The sequence below is a fragment of the Aricia agestis genome, chromosome 15, assembly GCF_905147365.1.
Source record: "Aricia agestis chromosome 15, ilAriAges1.1, whole genome shotgun sequence".
Classification (NCBI taxonomy): domain Eukaryota; kingdom Metazoa; phylum Arthropoda; class Insecta; order Lepidoptera; family Lycaenidae; genus Aricia; species Aricia agestis.
The window spans coordinates 7,177,095-7,194,731 of NC_056420.1; the positions used below are offsets into that span (position 1 = coordinate 7,177,095).

The following is a 17,637-nucleotide window of genomic DNA, read 5'->3' on the forward strand; positions in this document are numbered from 1 at the left end:
TGATTGTAATATAGAATATAATGGATAATAATAACGTAATGGATAATCATAACCTAATGAAAGTCCGTCACGCCGAATAGAAATATGTAATAGTAAACACGTTTTTCATAGTGTTGTAAATTCTAAACTTAAATAAGCGATTAAAAAGTGTATACTGAATGTCTGAAAATATTATATAAAAAAATTAAGTCTTGTCAGACTAGTAAACTTTACGTACTGAGTAGGAATCTATATATATAAAAATGGATTTTCAATTGTGTTAGTAACGCTAAAACTCGAAAACGGCTGAACGGATTGGGCTAATTTTAGTCTTAAAATATTCGTAGAAGTCCAGGGAAGGTTTTAAAGTGACACGAAGTTCATCAGGACAGCTAGTTGAGAATATAATATTATGCATAAAATTAATTTCGATAAAAAAAATCGATTTTAAAAAGCGGCATTGCTTGCTTGTATTTTTTAAACCGTTTAACCGATTTCAATGCTATGAAAATCAAAACATAAAGTATTTTTTTGTAAAAAAATACCCGCTGTTACCACCAAATAGATGTTATAATATTTTATGAGTAACATGGAGTGTGGTTTGTAGATGTAAAAACGTTTGAGTATTGTATACTGTATGTCTGTATACTTCCATTTTGTATTATAGTGTAATTTTAAGTTGTTATTTACAATAAAAATATATTGTATAAGTAAATGATGTCGTTTTATTTAATTTTTGATAATAACTTTGGGAATGACTTGATATTGAATAAAATATGTTCCTTTCTTCTATAAAAGGCCGGCAACGCACCTGCAGCTCTTCTGATGTTGCGAGTGTCCATGGGCGACGGTAGTTGCTTTCCATCAGGTGACCCGTTTGCTCGTTTGCCCGTATTTTATAAAAAAAACGTCTGTAGAACTTGATTTTGCCGCACTTTATTTTTAACAGTCCTACTTATGACAAAATATGTAAAGAAACAATACTGACGTTTGTTTTTTCCCATTTTGGGTTCACAGTTTTATGAAACTGAAAGCCAATTACACCAGTATAATAGATACTGATGAGTGATGATGATTTTAATTGGAACAAGTCAATTATTTTGTTAAATCTTACGCCTTTAGTACACTGACGCTGCAAAACTCGAAACAACTGCGAAACTAGTAATAGAGCGAGATGCAATATAACGCATTGTCGTGTGGCAGATGAGACAGTAAATCGGTTCGCCGATGTTGCGCGGTTCGCATCGTCAATGTACCAACGGCGTTAATATGACTTAGTAAATATAGTGGAAATAGTGCATAAAGATCATGTTTTATTAATGTTAAACATGAATTTCCACAAACAACCTTCGGTACAATCAATCAATGAAGAACGAGACAATATAATATATACTGAATACAACATGATAATTAATGATTAACTTTAATCCAACTATTTGGGTTTCTGTTCGAAATTACCTACTTAAAACTAAGAACGGGTGTACCACAATTCACTCCACCACCACTCAAATCAATAAGACTTAACCGATTCAATGCAGCGCACATTTTTGAAGACTTTCAGTCGTGGCGGCATACAATTTTCTCGTGACACGTTAGCCGTGTCATACGCAATAGAAGTAGATGACACGGCTACCGTGTCACCCGCCACGTTCAAAAAGGTTTTTTTTTTGTTTTTACGCTTGTATTAAAAGTGGTACACCGTACACCGCGATCCTAACATGTCTTATACAATCCGACAATTCAACTAAGTAATCATTGAAATAATGACCATATTAAACCGGTATCATTCCGATATTTCACTTGAAAATTGACTAAAATGTCTCAATTGGTGGGACGATGACTCAAATATTTGAATGCGACATCCCAAACTAATTTTAGAAATCAGTGACACTGTCTGCTAACATTCGTCTAGTGCGCTGTGATTTTTGTTTAGTGAAAATGTTAAAAACAAACGTTTCTAAGAGTGTTAGTTCTTTCCAAGTGTATCATGTCGCTTCTAGCAGCAGTAGTGGTAGCTCATCGAGCTCAGAAGAAGTATACGATACGCCACTTAAAAGGTAAATACTAACACTAATTGTACTCGTATAATATAACCTCTTTAGTCGGTTAAAAAGTAGTTTATCTAAAGTTGAGAAGGCTAGACAATAATATGGCTGATGCATGAATCATGGTTATGAATGATGAATGATGATTTTATACGTAATAATAACTCATTGACCATTGTTTACCCATAGATGGCGCAAACATTTAGGTTTGGCGCCTTAGCAACTGCCAACTAGATTATAGTAAATGGCAGAATACGGTACTGATAACTGATGCTAAATATACTTATTTATAGAAGAGAAAGTACTTACTATTAAGTACTAGTTTCGCTAATCAGTAATCACTCCGGGGTAGGTTAGTTAAGTAGGTACTTAAGTCGCTATTTCAATTCTTATGTCTTTGGCGTAGGTACAGATAAGAAATAAAATGTTTAGCGGATAAACTCCTAATGGCAGTAAGTATTTTCGAACTCCCTACTACAACAGTGTCTGACCACAATAGACAGATCACAGAACGACAGATTAATGATTATGTTTTTGGATCTCTCCCCGCCTAAGATCGTAGCACCTCCATCGTGATTCGTGGGCATCGCAGACACAATAGACTTTCAATAATTCTTATGCGGCAGCCTGCTGCCGCTTGGAGATTGATGGGTAATTATTAATATAACTATACAGTACCTACCTATACACTACAGTAGGTACATGGTGTTTGAAGCTCTACGTCTACCTGTTGAGAACTGGCCTAAGTACATTATATTGTACTGTTTAATACAGTAAGTACTATACAAAAGTATTTGAAAGCAAAACTAGATATACTTAGTATAAACAAAACGGTACCACACGTGTATGTATGCAAAAGTGAATGTGTTAATTTCGTCACGACCTTGTCCTCTATGCATATTTAAATCAATGTCTTGCTATAAGTACCGTGTGCGTTATGAAACATTATATCATCAATTACTTATAAAAATACCCAACAGAAGTGGTAATAGGAAAAATGTAACTGTTAAGACGTATTGATTATAATAAAGTCGACTAGTCTTCGATACATTTCAGTTACTTGCAGCCAAAAATTTTGTTATTTATAAATAGGCGTTATATTTTGTCATTTGTCACTGTCTGGCAAGTGGCAAGTCACTTTCAAAACGTAATTACAATTCACACAACGACAATACCGTTATAAAACTATGTATAACGTTTACATACTATACCTACCTACACACTACATGACTACACGATATGATGATTGACGATAATATGTCAGTCATCTGGTACAATCTGCGATTCGATTGAAGGACTAGCGCAAAGCGCGCGAAGGACTCTCAAAAGTCTCAAACTTATTTTGTCTTTAACTGCCCACTTTGTAAGCAAATTACGTTTTAGCGCCCCCCTTGTTTCAATTTTAAATGCATCCAGATGAAATAGATCACCTCCCCAAGCCTCTACACAACGCCCCCATTTTTTTTCTGGGTCCCACCCGTTAGACCTCCAGCGCCCTCAAGGGGGCGTTATCGCCCACTTTGGGAAAGACTGGACTAGCGCATTGGTTGAATGACACTATTTTATTGAATGACTGCGACAGATATAGCTACATTATACAGGGTGTAACAAAAATGAGTGATAATACTTTAGGGTGTGTACAAGGAACACGTACACACCCTAAAGTATTATCACTTATTTTTGTTACACACTGTATATTAATTATTAGTAAGGGTGCGAAAATGTAATCCTTTAATAAGTACATACTTACATTATTTTAGAAGCAAGCAAAATATGAGAAGACCAATATCTCTTCATTTCCAAAGTAAACGAAGTTTATTTTTGTTATCACCCAACAGCAGTCTGCACTGCAGTTTATTTCTAGCTTAAAACGTTTTACTATTACGTACAGTCATTTGTAGATCCAAGCATTCTCGATTTCAGGGTTCCGTACTTAGAGCCAAAAGGGCAAAATCCTGTATTGTAGGCTAGACTAGCCACGGCATCAGGCCGTATGAAACAATGCAGGGGGGCTGAAGAAGTCACAACTCACAAGAGACGTGCCCTTTGCCCATGCATGGTTCCGCCAAGAATATAGAGACTAGAGAACGATATCAATGATTTTTTGTAGGTCATGTAAAATCTGCAGCCTTCCTACGTATCGCTGGAAAGAACACAATTCTTCTCAAAAATGCTAGCCTTTACTCATCCATGCAACAATATATTTTATATATAATAATAATAATAATAATATTAATAAATTCTTTATTTGCACACACAAAAGAAAAGATAAAAACACATAAAAGAGAAAAAAAAACAAAAGAAATAACAACAAAAAAAGTATAAAAAAAATACAAAATTGTGCAAAAAGGCGGTCTTACTGCTTTAAGCAGTTTCTTTCAGACAACCGATATAAGGTAAAAGCACTAATGGCAGACGCTTTAAGGAAACATGGAACATTTGAATGTAGTAAAATATATATTTATTAAAATAAAGGATTGATAAATTCTTCCATGTCTTCAGTAACTCTTACAAAATAAAACTATTATGATTATTCACTGACAAATCAATTAAAAAATAAATTATTGGTCTTTTTGTAAACTTAGTCATAACAACTAATAGATGACATCACAGAAAACGAACATCACTAACAGTAGACACCAATATGAACTAATAGTTGACATAGAACATTACATTACATTTAACATTTTTCCTATTATTAGGTCTTTATTTGCCGTTTTTTCAAAAGATTTCATTTACTTCATCATAGTAACTACATGTATATGAAATATTATGTTATGTTATGTTAGCAATACCAATGTTCAGACTAGCCAAAATAAGCAAATCCTTTAAAGGCCAATGTATACGCCTATACAATAAAATCCCAGAAAATATTCAATATCTACCTTTAAACAAATTTAAAAAAGCAGTTAAAGAACGTTTGTGTGCTAAAGCGTATTATAAAGTCAATGATTTCTTTGAGGACAGCACACCTTGGGAATAGGGTGGCTCCATGCAGGTTACTTTTCTTTTAATTTTGTTACATAGCTGTAAGCCATAACATTGTAATTTTCCAATTTTTTTTGCAAAAGATGGCCCCGTGCGAGTTTCTTACGCCGGTTCTTCTCGGCGGGGTAGTTCCCGAACCGGTGGTAGGCAACGTAGTTTCTTCGTTCGACTTTTAAAAAGTGTATCATGATACCCATTTTGGATAAAAAGATATTTTATTTATTTATTTTATTTATTTATCCACGTTGTCTCCAGATTCTTTCCTTTTATATTTTTATTTTTCATATATTTTTTCCTAGCAAATTTATTTTCAGTATTTAGTCTCCATGCTTCTCTTGCCTCTTCTTTTTTCTTTTTTCAGCTCTCCTTTTTCTTCTTTTTACTGCTAAAAAACTAAGGCAATCGATTTTTAGATCAGTACGAGGTCTAATATGTCCATTTTTAGGCACAGTAGTTCTAATTTGTTAGTTTGTTAATAGAATTATATTTTCAGAGAATAGTGATGATATTTGCAGTAGAATAAACTACAAAATAACTTTAGTATGTATTGCAAAATTATGATATGAGTTCCATGTCATCTATTAGGTTTTTTACATTTTCAAGAACTAATAGTAGACACCCTTTATATTGTTAGGGAAAATGGATAAAAAATCATAAATAAACATTAATTAGTGTATACAACATAACCATTAATCTAATGAAATCAATAGAAATTACAAAAAATCAAATAAATGTATTCAAAACTTAGGTGCAAAATTTCGCCTTCCTTAACCTATTTGCTAAGAAATTGCCGAGCGCGTGTTGAGGTGGTCACATTATTTACAATAACTGATCCCATTTTAAAATTTTGTTTCCGAAGGCGTCCCTAATATATTTTTTCACGTCAACAGATAGCTTGAGAAGCTTATAAAATTTATAGCGTTGAGAAAAAATTAGAGTACTTAATTCTTATTTTTTTGGTATTTTTGTCGTAAATGTCATCTATTAGTTCCGAGTCTACTATTAGTGCTTTAACCTTATATACATAATACATATAAATTAAAATGTATTACACACTCGTTGCTAATCGTTTAGGTAGTTACTTCGCCTTTTATTTTCTATAAGAGAAGCCCTAACAAAGCCGCCGGCCACTCAATTGCAATAAGTACATCGTCTAGCACCAAATAAAAAGTATGAATTGGATTCTTAAGAAAGCAAGAATTTGAAATCCTCATATAAAATTAGTTCATGTTCCTGCTTCATTTGCGATTACGACGGATGAAAACTTTCCATCCCAAATTCGTGGCTACCCTTAAAGAGCTCCAAGGCTTTAAATGAATATGTCAATGGGCGCTGCTGGTAAAGGAGAACTGTCAAAAATGACGTTTTTGTATGAAAACAGGCAACAGCGTTAGTTCCCTTTCTCACAACGTTCATTTAAAGCCTTGTCGAGCTGTAGGTAGTCGCTATTAATGCCTTACTCTCATAAAATAACTGATTCTCATTTTGATAACTGATGCTTTTCAGTGCCGGCTTTATCACTGTCAGCGCCCTTGGCAAAATTTGTTCGACGCCCAGGGTGCTGGTAGTGCTAAAAATAGGGTGTCTGCTGCGCCCCTTCGGCGCCCCATCTTATAGGGCCTCATGGGCGTCGCCCCCATAATACCGCTTCTGATGCTGTTCAACCGTTCTATTTCTCAGGTTCAACCGTCTCCTCCGGGCGTCAGTGGCCCGCCACTGGTCGTACTTCCGCCGCGACCGCCCCGGCCTCATACCTCGGGGGCGGTCGGTCTCCGATGCCGATATATCCTCCATCGTCGATGCTGGTAAATACTCAATTACGAATGTAAAAAACACTGCACAGTATAATATTATGTACCTACATATTGTGATTGTTGTAAAATGTTTTGTCCGTGTCTGGCGAGTCACTAAGTCTACGTAGGTATCGGTTACGTAGTAACTATTTAGTATTTACTATTTAGCAATCTGTGGACTAAACAACATTACGTCTATTGCAGGGTGCAAAAAAAGTTAAAACTACTTAAGTGATAATACATTAGGGTGTGTACCGTGTATGTGTCCCTACAAGATGTTAGTGTAAACACCGTTATCCTTGAAACCATCAAATGAGCCCGTCAAAAATGAACAACTTTTTCTATGAGAACAATGCTTGGAACTCAAAAAAATCCGTCGTCATACAAATTGCCGATCCGGGCATCCTAGTATGAAGACGGCATTTTTTTTTGAGTTCCCAGCATTGTTCTCATGGAAAAAGTTGTTCATTTTGACGGTCTCATTTGATGGTTTCAAGGATTAGGATAACGGTGTTTACACTACACACTGTATACATAGAGCTCACTGTTAAAGTTGTAGCGCTGTAACCAATGATATTCTATGTTACTAACGTAACTAGATTGGAAGTTTACGGTAGCAACGCGTTGCCACTTCGAAGATGCCTGCAGGCATATCTCACATACATAATGACATAACGAATATATGACTTGACATTGTCTTTTGAACAAAAAAGTGGAAACGCATTTCTGAGAATCTTTTGTAAGACATTGCTACTCTAGTATTTTAGAAACTCATTGGCTGCAACAGTAACTTTTTTTAGTATGGACCAATTCATGACGCAAAGTAGCAGATGCAGAATAGGTTGAACAAGTGGAAGCTACTTTTGTATTGTGAAAAAAATATACGTTAATTAATATTCTATACATAACTAGTTTAGGTATAGTATGTTCTTGGCCACAGTAAAAATCTGCCAAAAGTGAAGTGGCAGGTGAGCTGAGGAGGCTGTGTAGGCGCTGCGGTGCTGGCCTCAAGCCAAATAAATTCCTCTTCAAGTAAAAGCCAAATGTATTTTGTGTAGAGACTAGAGACCTCAAAAAGATTGCAGTAACTAAATCCATACTAATATTATAATTTATGCGAATGTGGGTCTGTCTGTTACCTCTTCACGCCCAAACCGCTGAACATGGTAAAAAAGAATAAAGATAAGTACTTTAAGTCCCGGGAAAGGACATACTATTATGAAACTTTTTAATTTTTATCCCGGAAAAAAGTAAAACGGGAGAGGTTTTACGTTTGAAGTATGGTCAAATTGAAGGCGTTCTATATGCATAGAGTACTACATAATAGATTTACGTAGTAACTATTAGATTTACGTAGTAAGTAATCTGTGACTGTGTTTCCCGCAACTTTCTTCGAGCAAATATATTTTGTTTTCAAACAATTGTAAATTTTGGTGCAAAAATATCCTTCGTACTTAGGGTTGCCATCACCCAAATTCCCTTTGCCGGTCGGGCACGACAAAATTCCGGACATTTGGCCGAAATGTGGTTATTTCCCAGGACACCTCTTAAACAGTATTTACGATAACGTCTTGACAATTTGTGCTTTTCTAACAAGAATTTGTAAAAATCTGACTAACTCAAGTCCGTGCAAGAAACCGTGTGTATACTTAGCGAGTTTTTATCTTTCGTTTATTGCTGCATGACTTAAAAGATAAAATTTCTCTCATCAAAAGTGTTTGGATTTCACCCGGACGCTTTTCAAAAACCCGGCCGGACGGTTCCCGGACGCCCTTCAAACTAGGACAAATCCGGGGAAATCCGGACGGATGGCAACCCTATTCGTACTATCCTGAGAGATAACTTAGAGATGACATGACATATTTTGAACCGGGGTAACTCAAAGTTAGCCCTGGCTTAAACTTATACGTGGGAGAGCCATGCTTCGTCACGAATGGGCTGGCTTGCCTGGAGAAATACCACGTTCTCACAGAAAACCGGCGTGAAACAGCGCTTGCGCTGTGTTTCGCCGAGTGAGTGACTTTACCGGAGGCCCAATCCCCTACCCTATTCAATTCCCTACTCTCCCCTATTCCCTTCCCTTCCCATTCCTACCCTCCCCTATTACCCTATTCCCTTTTAAAAGGCCGGCAACGCACCTGCAGCTCTTCTGATGCAGCGAGTGTCCATGGGCGACGGAAGTTGCTTTCCATCAGGTGACCCGTTTACTCGTTTGCCCCTTATTTCATTAAAAAAACTTAAAATCAGATCAGGGTTGTGGGTAATGGGTATAAATTGAAGATTCAAATTTATGGGATATCGCAGACGGCACACTTTTGTTTGATCGAGTCTGCATGGCCACGCCATGCCGACTGTAACTATGTGCGCCAAAGACTGTCTGCGATCTCTCTTTAGATTTAGGGCCACTCTCTTATCACCACTTACTGATAAGTGCCGAATAGGCTATCCACAACTTATCTGACAGATACATACGTGGGAGAGCCATGCTTCGGCACGAATGGGCCGGCTTGACCGGAGAAATACCACGTTCTCACAGAAAACCGGCGTGAAACAGTGCTTGCGCTGTGTTTCGCCGAGTGAGTGAGTTTACCGGAGGCCCAATCACCTACCCTATTCCCTTCCCTACCCTCCCCTATTCCCTTTCCTTTCCTACCCTCCCCTATTACCCTATTCCCTCCTAAAAGGCCGGCAACGCACCTGCAGCTCTTCTGATGCTGCGAGTGTCCACAATCTTATAGGCTTCTGTAAATTATTTATTATGTTACTCGGTAGTTTAGGGCCTAGGGTCTATCAGCCCAATGGTATGAGCGCTGACAGGTTTTTTAGGGTTCCATACCCAAAAGGGTAAAAACGGGACCTCTGTGTGTCTGTCCGTCTGTCTGTCTGTCTCCAGGCTGTAACTCAAGAACCGCTATAGCTAGACTTCTGAAATTTTCACAGATTTTGTATTTCTGGTGCCGCTATAACAACAAATACTAAAAACAAAATAAAGTTTATATTTAAGGGGGGCTCCCATACAATAAACGTTATTTTTTGGTTTTTTTGGCTCGTAATCCATAATGGCAACAAAATAAAGACACTTCAATTTTGCACAAAATCCTCAATTATATGTGTTAAATAAAAATAAAATAATAATAAAGGGCTCCCATACAAAAACACAATTTTTTCCCTATTTGCGCTCTTTAACGGTACCCTTCGTGCGCGAGTCCGACTTGCACTTGACCGATTATTTTCTTCAGATTTTAGATATCTGGAGCTGCCGGTGCCTCAGAGGCGCTCCCGGCGCTCCTACCCCGTCTGCAACAGCGCCACCGACCCAGCTATCACATTAACGTGAGTATCTGTACTAATATTATAAATGCGAATGTATGTCTGTTAGCTGTCTGTCTCGCTTTCACGCCAAAACTACTGAACCGATTGTAATGAAATTTTGTACTTGCACAGAATTAGTCTAGAACTCTAGAATCTAGAGCTCGAGAAAGGACATAGGGTACTTTTTAACGGGAAAAAAGGGTTGTAAGGGGGGGGGGGGGGGTGATGGGGGGTCAAAATTCAAGTCAAATCCTTACAAATTTAGAAATGTATCTACCTACGCGTCGCGTTGCGGTCTGAATTGACCCTAAAAATAAATTCTACATCACTTCTTCATACGGGAAGTGACATAATATTATACTCTAAGGGCCTGTTTCACCACTTCCTGATAATGTGTCGGAATCCACAACTTATTTGACAGATTCTCCATACTTTATCTGTCAAGTTAAGTTGTGGACAAACTATCCGGCACTTATCAGGATTCAGGAAGTGGTGAAACAGGCCCTAACTCTACAGTCTACAACCAAAACACATTGAGCATCAATTATCTGTTTCCACTCGTTTCCACAAGATATTCAGATACTATCTATATATATAAAAACGAGCTTTTTGCCGCGGCTTCGCTCGCGTTAAGAAGTATTATTATATACAAACTTTCATCCCCTATTTTAACCCCTTGGAGGTGGAATTGATTAAAATCCTTTCTTAGCGGATGCCTACGTCATAACATCTACCTGCATGCCAAATTTCAGCCCGATCCGTCCAGTGATTTGGGCTGTGCGTTGATAGATCACTATGTCAATCAGTCAGTCACCTTTGAGTTTTATATATATAGATGGATTTCCAATTGTGTTAGTAACGCTATAACTCGATAACGGCTGAACCGATTCTGCTAACTTTAGTCTTAAAATAATCCTTGAAGTCCAGGGAGAGTTTTAAAGTGACACGAAGTTCACCGGGACAGCTAGTAATATTATAATACTTAACTCGAATCTCGATGACTCGATACACGATTGTAATAATTTCGTACTCGAGTGAAAAAGACAAGAAACAGAAGAATAGCACAAATCTTCAAAAATTTTGAATTAGGTACTTATAATATTTTATCATCATATTAAATTATTATTAAATAATTACAAAAGAAACTTACAACAAATGACGTCTATTGATTGCGCATCAAAAGTACAGTCATCACAATAAATATTACATTTTTATTGCGAGCAAAAACAATACATAATTTTAGATTTATGTTATAGTCTTATATCATAATATTATTATTATTAATGAAAATATTTTCATTCAAACTATGTAAACCAGCGTGCCTATAATATTATAATAAGTAATTATAATTTTAAGAAATACAATGTTATACGCGATACTTAATAGATATACTTAGTATGTCCGTGTCTCTAACAGCTACATCGTGGTTTAAACAATAAAAGTACAATGAAACTATTTTTTATTGTTTACCTTAAATTTTGTTTTATATTATATCATCATTAGTAATATGAATACAAATCCCAATGCAAGCTCAGTTAACATATTTTCAAAGTCATGTTTTCGCAGTATTCACTTTACAATTGCATTGTTAAGTAAGCAGACGGGAAATATAAAAAATATTAATACATAAGTAGAATTCAAAAATGAAATTGCCGCCATTAAACACCACATATGATTGCAATCAATATTATGCGCAATGCACCACTGCGCATGTTTCTCCAGGACCAGTCCAATGTTAAACGACATACTGCTTTAAGTAGAGAAAATTAGAGTTTGTTTTTGTATTACTTACGCTGGTAGCCCAAATGACAGGTCCACAATTTGTTAGGGATAGATACAGTGCAGTGGAGTATTGTGAACGGGAAATGTTTGATTTAGTGTATTTGTGGTTTATTGCTCAACATAATACCATGTAATAAACGTAACATAAATTATAATGAAGTGTATAATAAAGTTGTTAAATAAAACAATAAAAGTAGCATAAAATACTTGTTAAAATGTTTTCCGGTGTTAAGCGTATTTTGATCATTAATCGAGTAATGTTTCTAAATTAAATTAAACATACGCAGATGTGTTTTAGAATCTTCAGGCGTAATTATCAACTAACCAGTGGATCTTCCAATTCTGGTGCTATTTACTATACGAAATAACTTCCAAATATTTTTCAAGTTAATGTACTGACAATTTTAAGTGAGAATCGGACTGCATGTCATGGTACAATCGGTAACGTTTTGTTTTCTGATTTTTGATTATTTTAAAAAAATAATTTCATAAGGTACTTATAAAAATCCGAATACGTTTATAAAATGCATAGAAAATAATTTATAAATTGCGCAGTACTTTTTTGAGTGCCGATATAACGTCAGAAAAATTATCTTTAGCAGTAAACTAAAGCTATCTTCGGTAATCCAATCAACTTGTAGGGCATCCTGATGTAACCATTTTTCTTTTACCAGGTGTTATGCACTTAATAACACTTGAGACTGACACTAGGAGTGTTGTGACCTAGGAAATTCCATAATCAGTAATCGCTTTTTTGGATACAAGTGAAAAGTATGTAGCTAGTAGAAATTTTAACGAAAATTCGTTAGAGGTCTTGTGATAAAGGTGTATATAAAATCTCAAGTCATTAGTCGCCTGAAGAGAATTTTTCGGTAAGTTCTACCGATCATGATAAATGATTGCTTTTAACATGCTGACATAGAAATGCTATGAAAAGTATTTTAACTGAATACATACGATGCATATGTATAGCAATTTGAAAATATTTTATTATATTTGATACATTACCGGTACATTAAAAAATAACTTTTTACTGTATTAATAGAAAATTATGGTTGACGTACGCGATTGTTCGCTAAAAATTTAATACATGACATTTCTACTGATGCAATTGAAACTTGTGTTTGATATGATTTCTTAACTTCCACATCCATCCCCTATTTTTATTCCCTTTTAATATAATAACAAACTAAACCATAGTTCATTTACTAAACCCCGTTTGTTTTTCATTCAGTATAAATACTTAGTATAGGATAAGAAACGCATTGTGCATTATTTCTAGGTAATCGGCATGGCGAGACTCAAGTACTTAAATCATCTAGGTACCAACAATTAGTTCCCGCTTGCGGCTTTTGAAAGCTTAATAATGCCAAGGTATACCTTGCCACCTAACATACGCATGTGCATGCTATTATTTATGAAAACTAGTAACAACTGGTAGCACCTTTCTAATTTCGAAACCAACAGTTTATTTAGACAGCTAATTTTATATTACATACAATTAACTATCATTTTATTTCTACTGCGTGATTTGAATTTTTTGAGCTATATTTATTTCTATTTGTTTTATGTGATAGTGTTTAAATATATGAATAAAAATTGCTATTTCAACTACCAAGAGTAAGTACGCACCCCGTTGAAAATTATTATTAACCAGATATAATATGCAAATAATTAATGATTTCTATTTCTATAAATTGTCAAAGCTCTCGTTAGAGAGGAAGCTCTGTGAATTCTCTGTATGTATTTCATGTTACAGCTAAATGTGCATTAGAGCACGTACTGAAGTAGACCGCTCAGACAACCCACGCTCCATCCCGACCCACGTTTCAATTTATGGCTTAGGAATTGGACACCGTGGGAGGGATTCTCTTACATTATCTGTAATATAAAATACGAGGGCAGACATACTCTAGTGGTAGGGTTAAATAGTTTGTATACACATTTTGGCGTCGAAAATTTTTAAGATAAGATAAATTTACAAATTACACATTCAAATATTTATACAATTAATTATGTAATAACTGAATCATACGTAACTATTCAAGGTTTAAATTTTTTACTGAATTTCATCTTGCATCGATGACACATTATCGTTTGAAAGCGCTATTTTATCGTAATTCATAAATAATAATAATATAATAAATAGGATAATAACAAATAAAACTAAAAAATAAGTTAATATTCAAGTGTCAATTAACACGAATGACTAATACAGAGTAATGACAGAGAATGAATGAATGAATGAGAGAGTACGGAGTAATGACATTTAAAAACACACAACAAAATATTCGGCCGACTGTACTTAACTTTCCGAGTACGAAATCCGAATCATTTTGATCAGCGGATTTATTTTTATGACCATTTCGTTAATGTTCATGGTCAAATCGAGGTATTTTTGTAGATATCCACGGTGGTCGACTGGTCGTTAGTGAATTACACAATCAGAATACCTCGATTTAGGTCAGTGACACTTCGCAACTCGAGTGGCGAACTAATTTTGTGCGATTCATAAAATTCTATGAGTAACATATTCGGTGTCAATGACTTGTTGTATGTAGTACAAATTTTTTGGAATGTAGTATAATTTATAGCTCTATAGTATATCTGGAAAAAAAGAGCCTCTTTTAAAATCTGAATCGAATGAAAACGTCCTCAAAGTCGTTATAAATAAAACTTTAATTTCGCCCACGAGTCAGGACCTAGACGAATCTAAAGTCACTAGACTGACTAATGACTAATGACGAATAACTTAATAATAGCAGAGTAGACAGAATGATATCTATTGTGATAATAGGCATGCTGTTGCTAACCAAACATTACCGCTGCGGATATTATGTCTAGATTTGACAGATCGCGTAGAGTCAAAATGCCAGGTTACCCCTTTCAATTCTCAAACTCAAACTCAAAATGTTTTATTCAGAATAAATTTTTTCAAATATTCTCTGAACGTCGGGGCTACACAGATGCCTACCACCGGTTCGGGAACTAACCCGGCGAGAAGAACCGGCGTAAGAAACTCGCACGGGGCCATCTTTTTCTAAAAAGATGGAAAATTACAAAAAATATATGATAAAATAACAGTGTCATTATGACTAAATAAAATACAACGAGTGTACAATTATTATACATATTATAATGAAACAGCTCTGCAGGGGGCGACCTTATTCCCATGGTGTACTATCATTCATGAAATCAGTAACTTTATAGTACGCTTTGGTACACAAACGTTCTTTAACAACTTTTTTAAATCTATTAATTGAGAGATTTTGAACGATTTCTGGGATCTTATTATAAAGGCGTATACATTGACCTTTAAAAGAATTTTTGACTTCAGTAAGTCTAGTCACCGGAATTTCAAGCTTATGTTTATTACGAGTATTTCTCCCATGGGTATCACATTTTTTCGTGAATTGATATATATTCTTTTTAACATATAATACATTTGATAGGACATATCTATCTATCAATCTGTCATTTTGTCTGCATTTCCCTTTAAGGCTGCGTTTCCACTGAAGCGGAGCGGAGCTTAGCGGTGCCGAATTGACCAATCACCATGCTCGAAATCTTCGCTGTCATTCCTCTGGAATAGCACGATTGGTCAATTCGGGAACCGCTAAGCTCCGCTCCGCTCCGCTTCAGTGGAAACGCAGCTTAACCATTTTTATGGTTATCCGCTAAGTTAACTTATTTCAGCACCATTTTTAGGGTTCCGTACCCAAAGGGTAAAAACGGGACCCTATTACTGAGACTTCGATGTCTGTCCGTCTGTCTCTAGGCTGTAACTCAATAACCGCTATAGCTACACTTCTGAAATTTTCACAGATTCTGTATTTCTGTAGCCGCTATAACAACAAATAAAATTAGTATTTAAGGGGGGCTCCCATACAACAAACGTTATTTTTTTGGCCTTTTTTGGGCCCCCTTAAATTTTTAATAAAAATTTAAGGGGTTCCCATACAAAAACACAATTTTTGGCCTATTTTTCGTATGTATTACGGTACGGAACCCTTCGTGCGAGAGTCCGACTCGCATATGGCCGATTATTTAATTAATAATCAATAAATCAATAATTAACCCATCACTCCCCAAACAACAATTGAAAATATATTGTGTCTGCGATACCCACGATGGAGGTTTAAAACTAATAGGTACCAATTATTCAGTGAGCTGGCGCCTGCCAACTCTTTCTACTCTAACATGAGAATCGTTCTAATTTGACAAATTGTAGAGACACAATTTCTTCTTTCAATCTGTCATTTTGTCTACAGACTACAACAATTTATATAGTTAGTGGTCCGCTAAGTTAACTTGCTTCAGCACCATATTTTTTTAATAAGTAAGTAATCAATTAAAACTAATACCAATTAGGGGCTAGTCAGTTGGCACCTCTTTCTACTTCAACTGAGAATCGTTCGTTTTGAGAGTCCTCAAGACCACTCGCGTGTTCACAACTATAAAGTAGTTTACTGTTTATACTTTATTTTGTCTTATTATATAAAATACTAGCTGTTGCCCGCGACTTCGTCCGCGTCAGCAAAATGTGATAACAAAAATAATAAAAAAGAGAAAAAAATCCCCTTTTTAAGGTTCATTTATAAAAAAAGTGAAATAATATATCCTCCTCCTTTTCGGAAGTCGGTTAAAAAGTAGCCTAAGTTATTCCTTACTACATCAGCTATGTGCCTAAAAAAGTCCCGTCAAAATCGCTCCAGCCATTTCAGAGATTAGCCGGAACAATCAGACAGACAGACAGACAGACATACAGACAAAAATTGTTAAAAATTTTGTTTTGGTGTCTGTTATACCCTATCTACATTCATAAATTATGCATTTAGTAAAAAACGGTTCTTTCAATTATACAAACAGACACTCCAATTTTATTTATATGTATAGATGGAAGTCTAGACTGACTAGACTAGCTTGCCTCTAATATTTGTATTGTTGTTAACGTAGTATTCTAACTATTTCAGGTCCTTTCTAGGACACCAAATTCCATTAAAATTGATTGAGCGGTTTAGAAGTTAGAGACAGATAGACAAACAGACATTCGACCTCAGTTAGAATGAAGTAAAACCTAAGTTAAAAAAATTCGAATAAAAAACTTAAAACATAAAAATTACAGTCTTAGTTTTATTTTTAATAGAACTTTGTGCAACCTACATAAAATTAAAGACCTGCAAACTTAGCATGGCCATAATAGAAATGCGAAAGATTAGAAACGCTGACAGTTTTTGCAGACAAACTGACAAACCTTTGTTCATCCATCACCATACCCCATGGTGGCCATGCTAAGCCTGCAGCATAGGTCGAGGTAGAACTACATACTTAGTAGTTACTACAGTTCATGGAGCTGATATAGAGCTCTATATTAGCTCCGTGCTACAGTTACTAATTTTTAGACGTGGGAGAGCCATGCTTCGGCACGAATGGGCCGGCTCGACCGGAGAAATACCACGTCCTCACAGAAAACCGGCGTGAAACAGCGCTTGCGCTGTGTTTCGCCGAGTGAGTGAGTTTACCGGAGGCCCAATCCCCTACCCTATTTCCTTCCCTATCCTCCCTTATTCCGTTCCCTTTCCATCCCTACCTTCCCCTATTACCCTATTCCCTCTTAAAAGGCTGGCAACGCACCTGCAGCTCTTCTGATGCTGCGAGTGTCCATGTGCGACGGAAGTTGCTTTCCATCAGGTGACCCGTTTGCTCGTTTGCCCCCTTATTTCATAAAAAAAAAAAAA

At 35.9% G+C, this 17,637-nt stretch overlaps 1 protein-coding gene across 1 annotated transcript in view; it reads left to right on the forward strand.

Annotated features, from left to right (window-relative positions):
• LOC121734503 overlaps window positions 1–17,637 on the forward strand; it is a 100,260-nt gene that overhangs the window by 11,667 nt on the left and 70,956 nt on the right. The window contains exons 13-14 of the mRNA XM_042125126.1: window positions 6,690–6,817; window positions 10,045–10,138. Of these exons, the coding sequence (XP_041981060.1) occupies window positions 6,690–6,817; window positions 10,045–10,138 (222 nt within the window). The remainder of the gene's footprint in view (window positions 1–6,689; window positions 6,818–10,044; window positions 10,139–17,637) is intronic.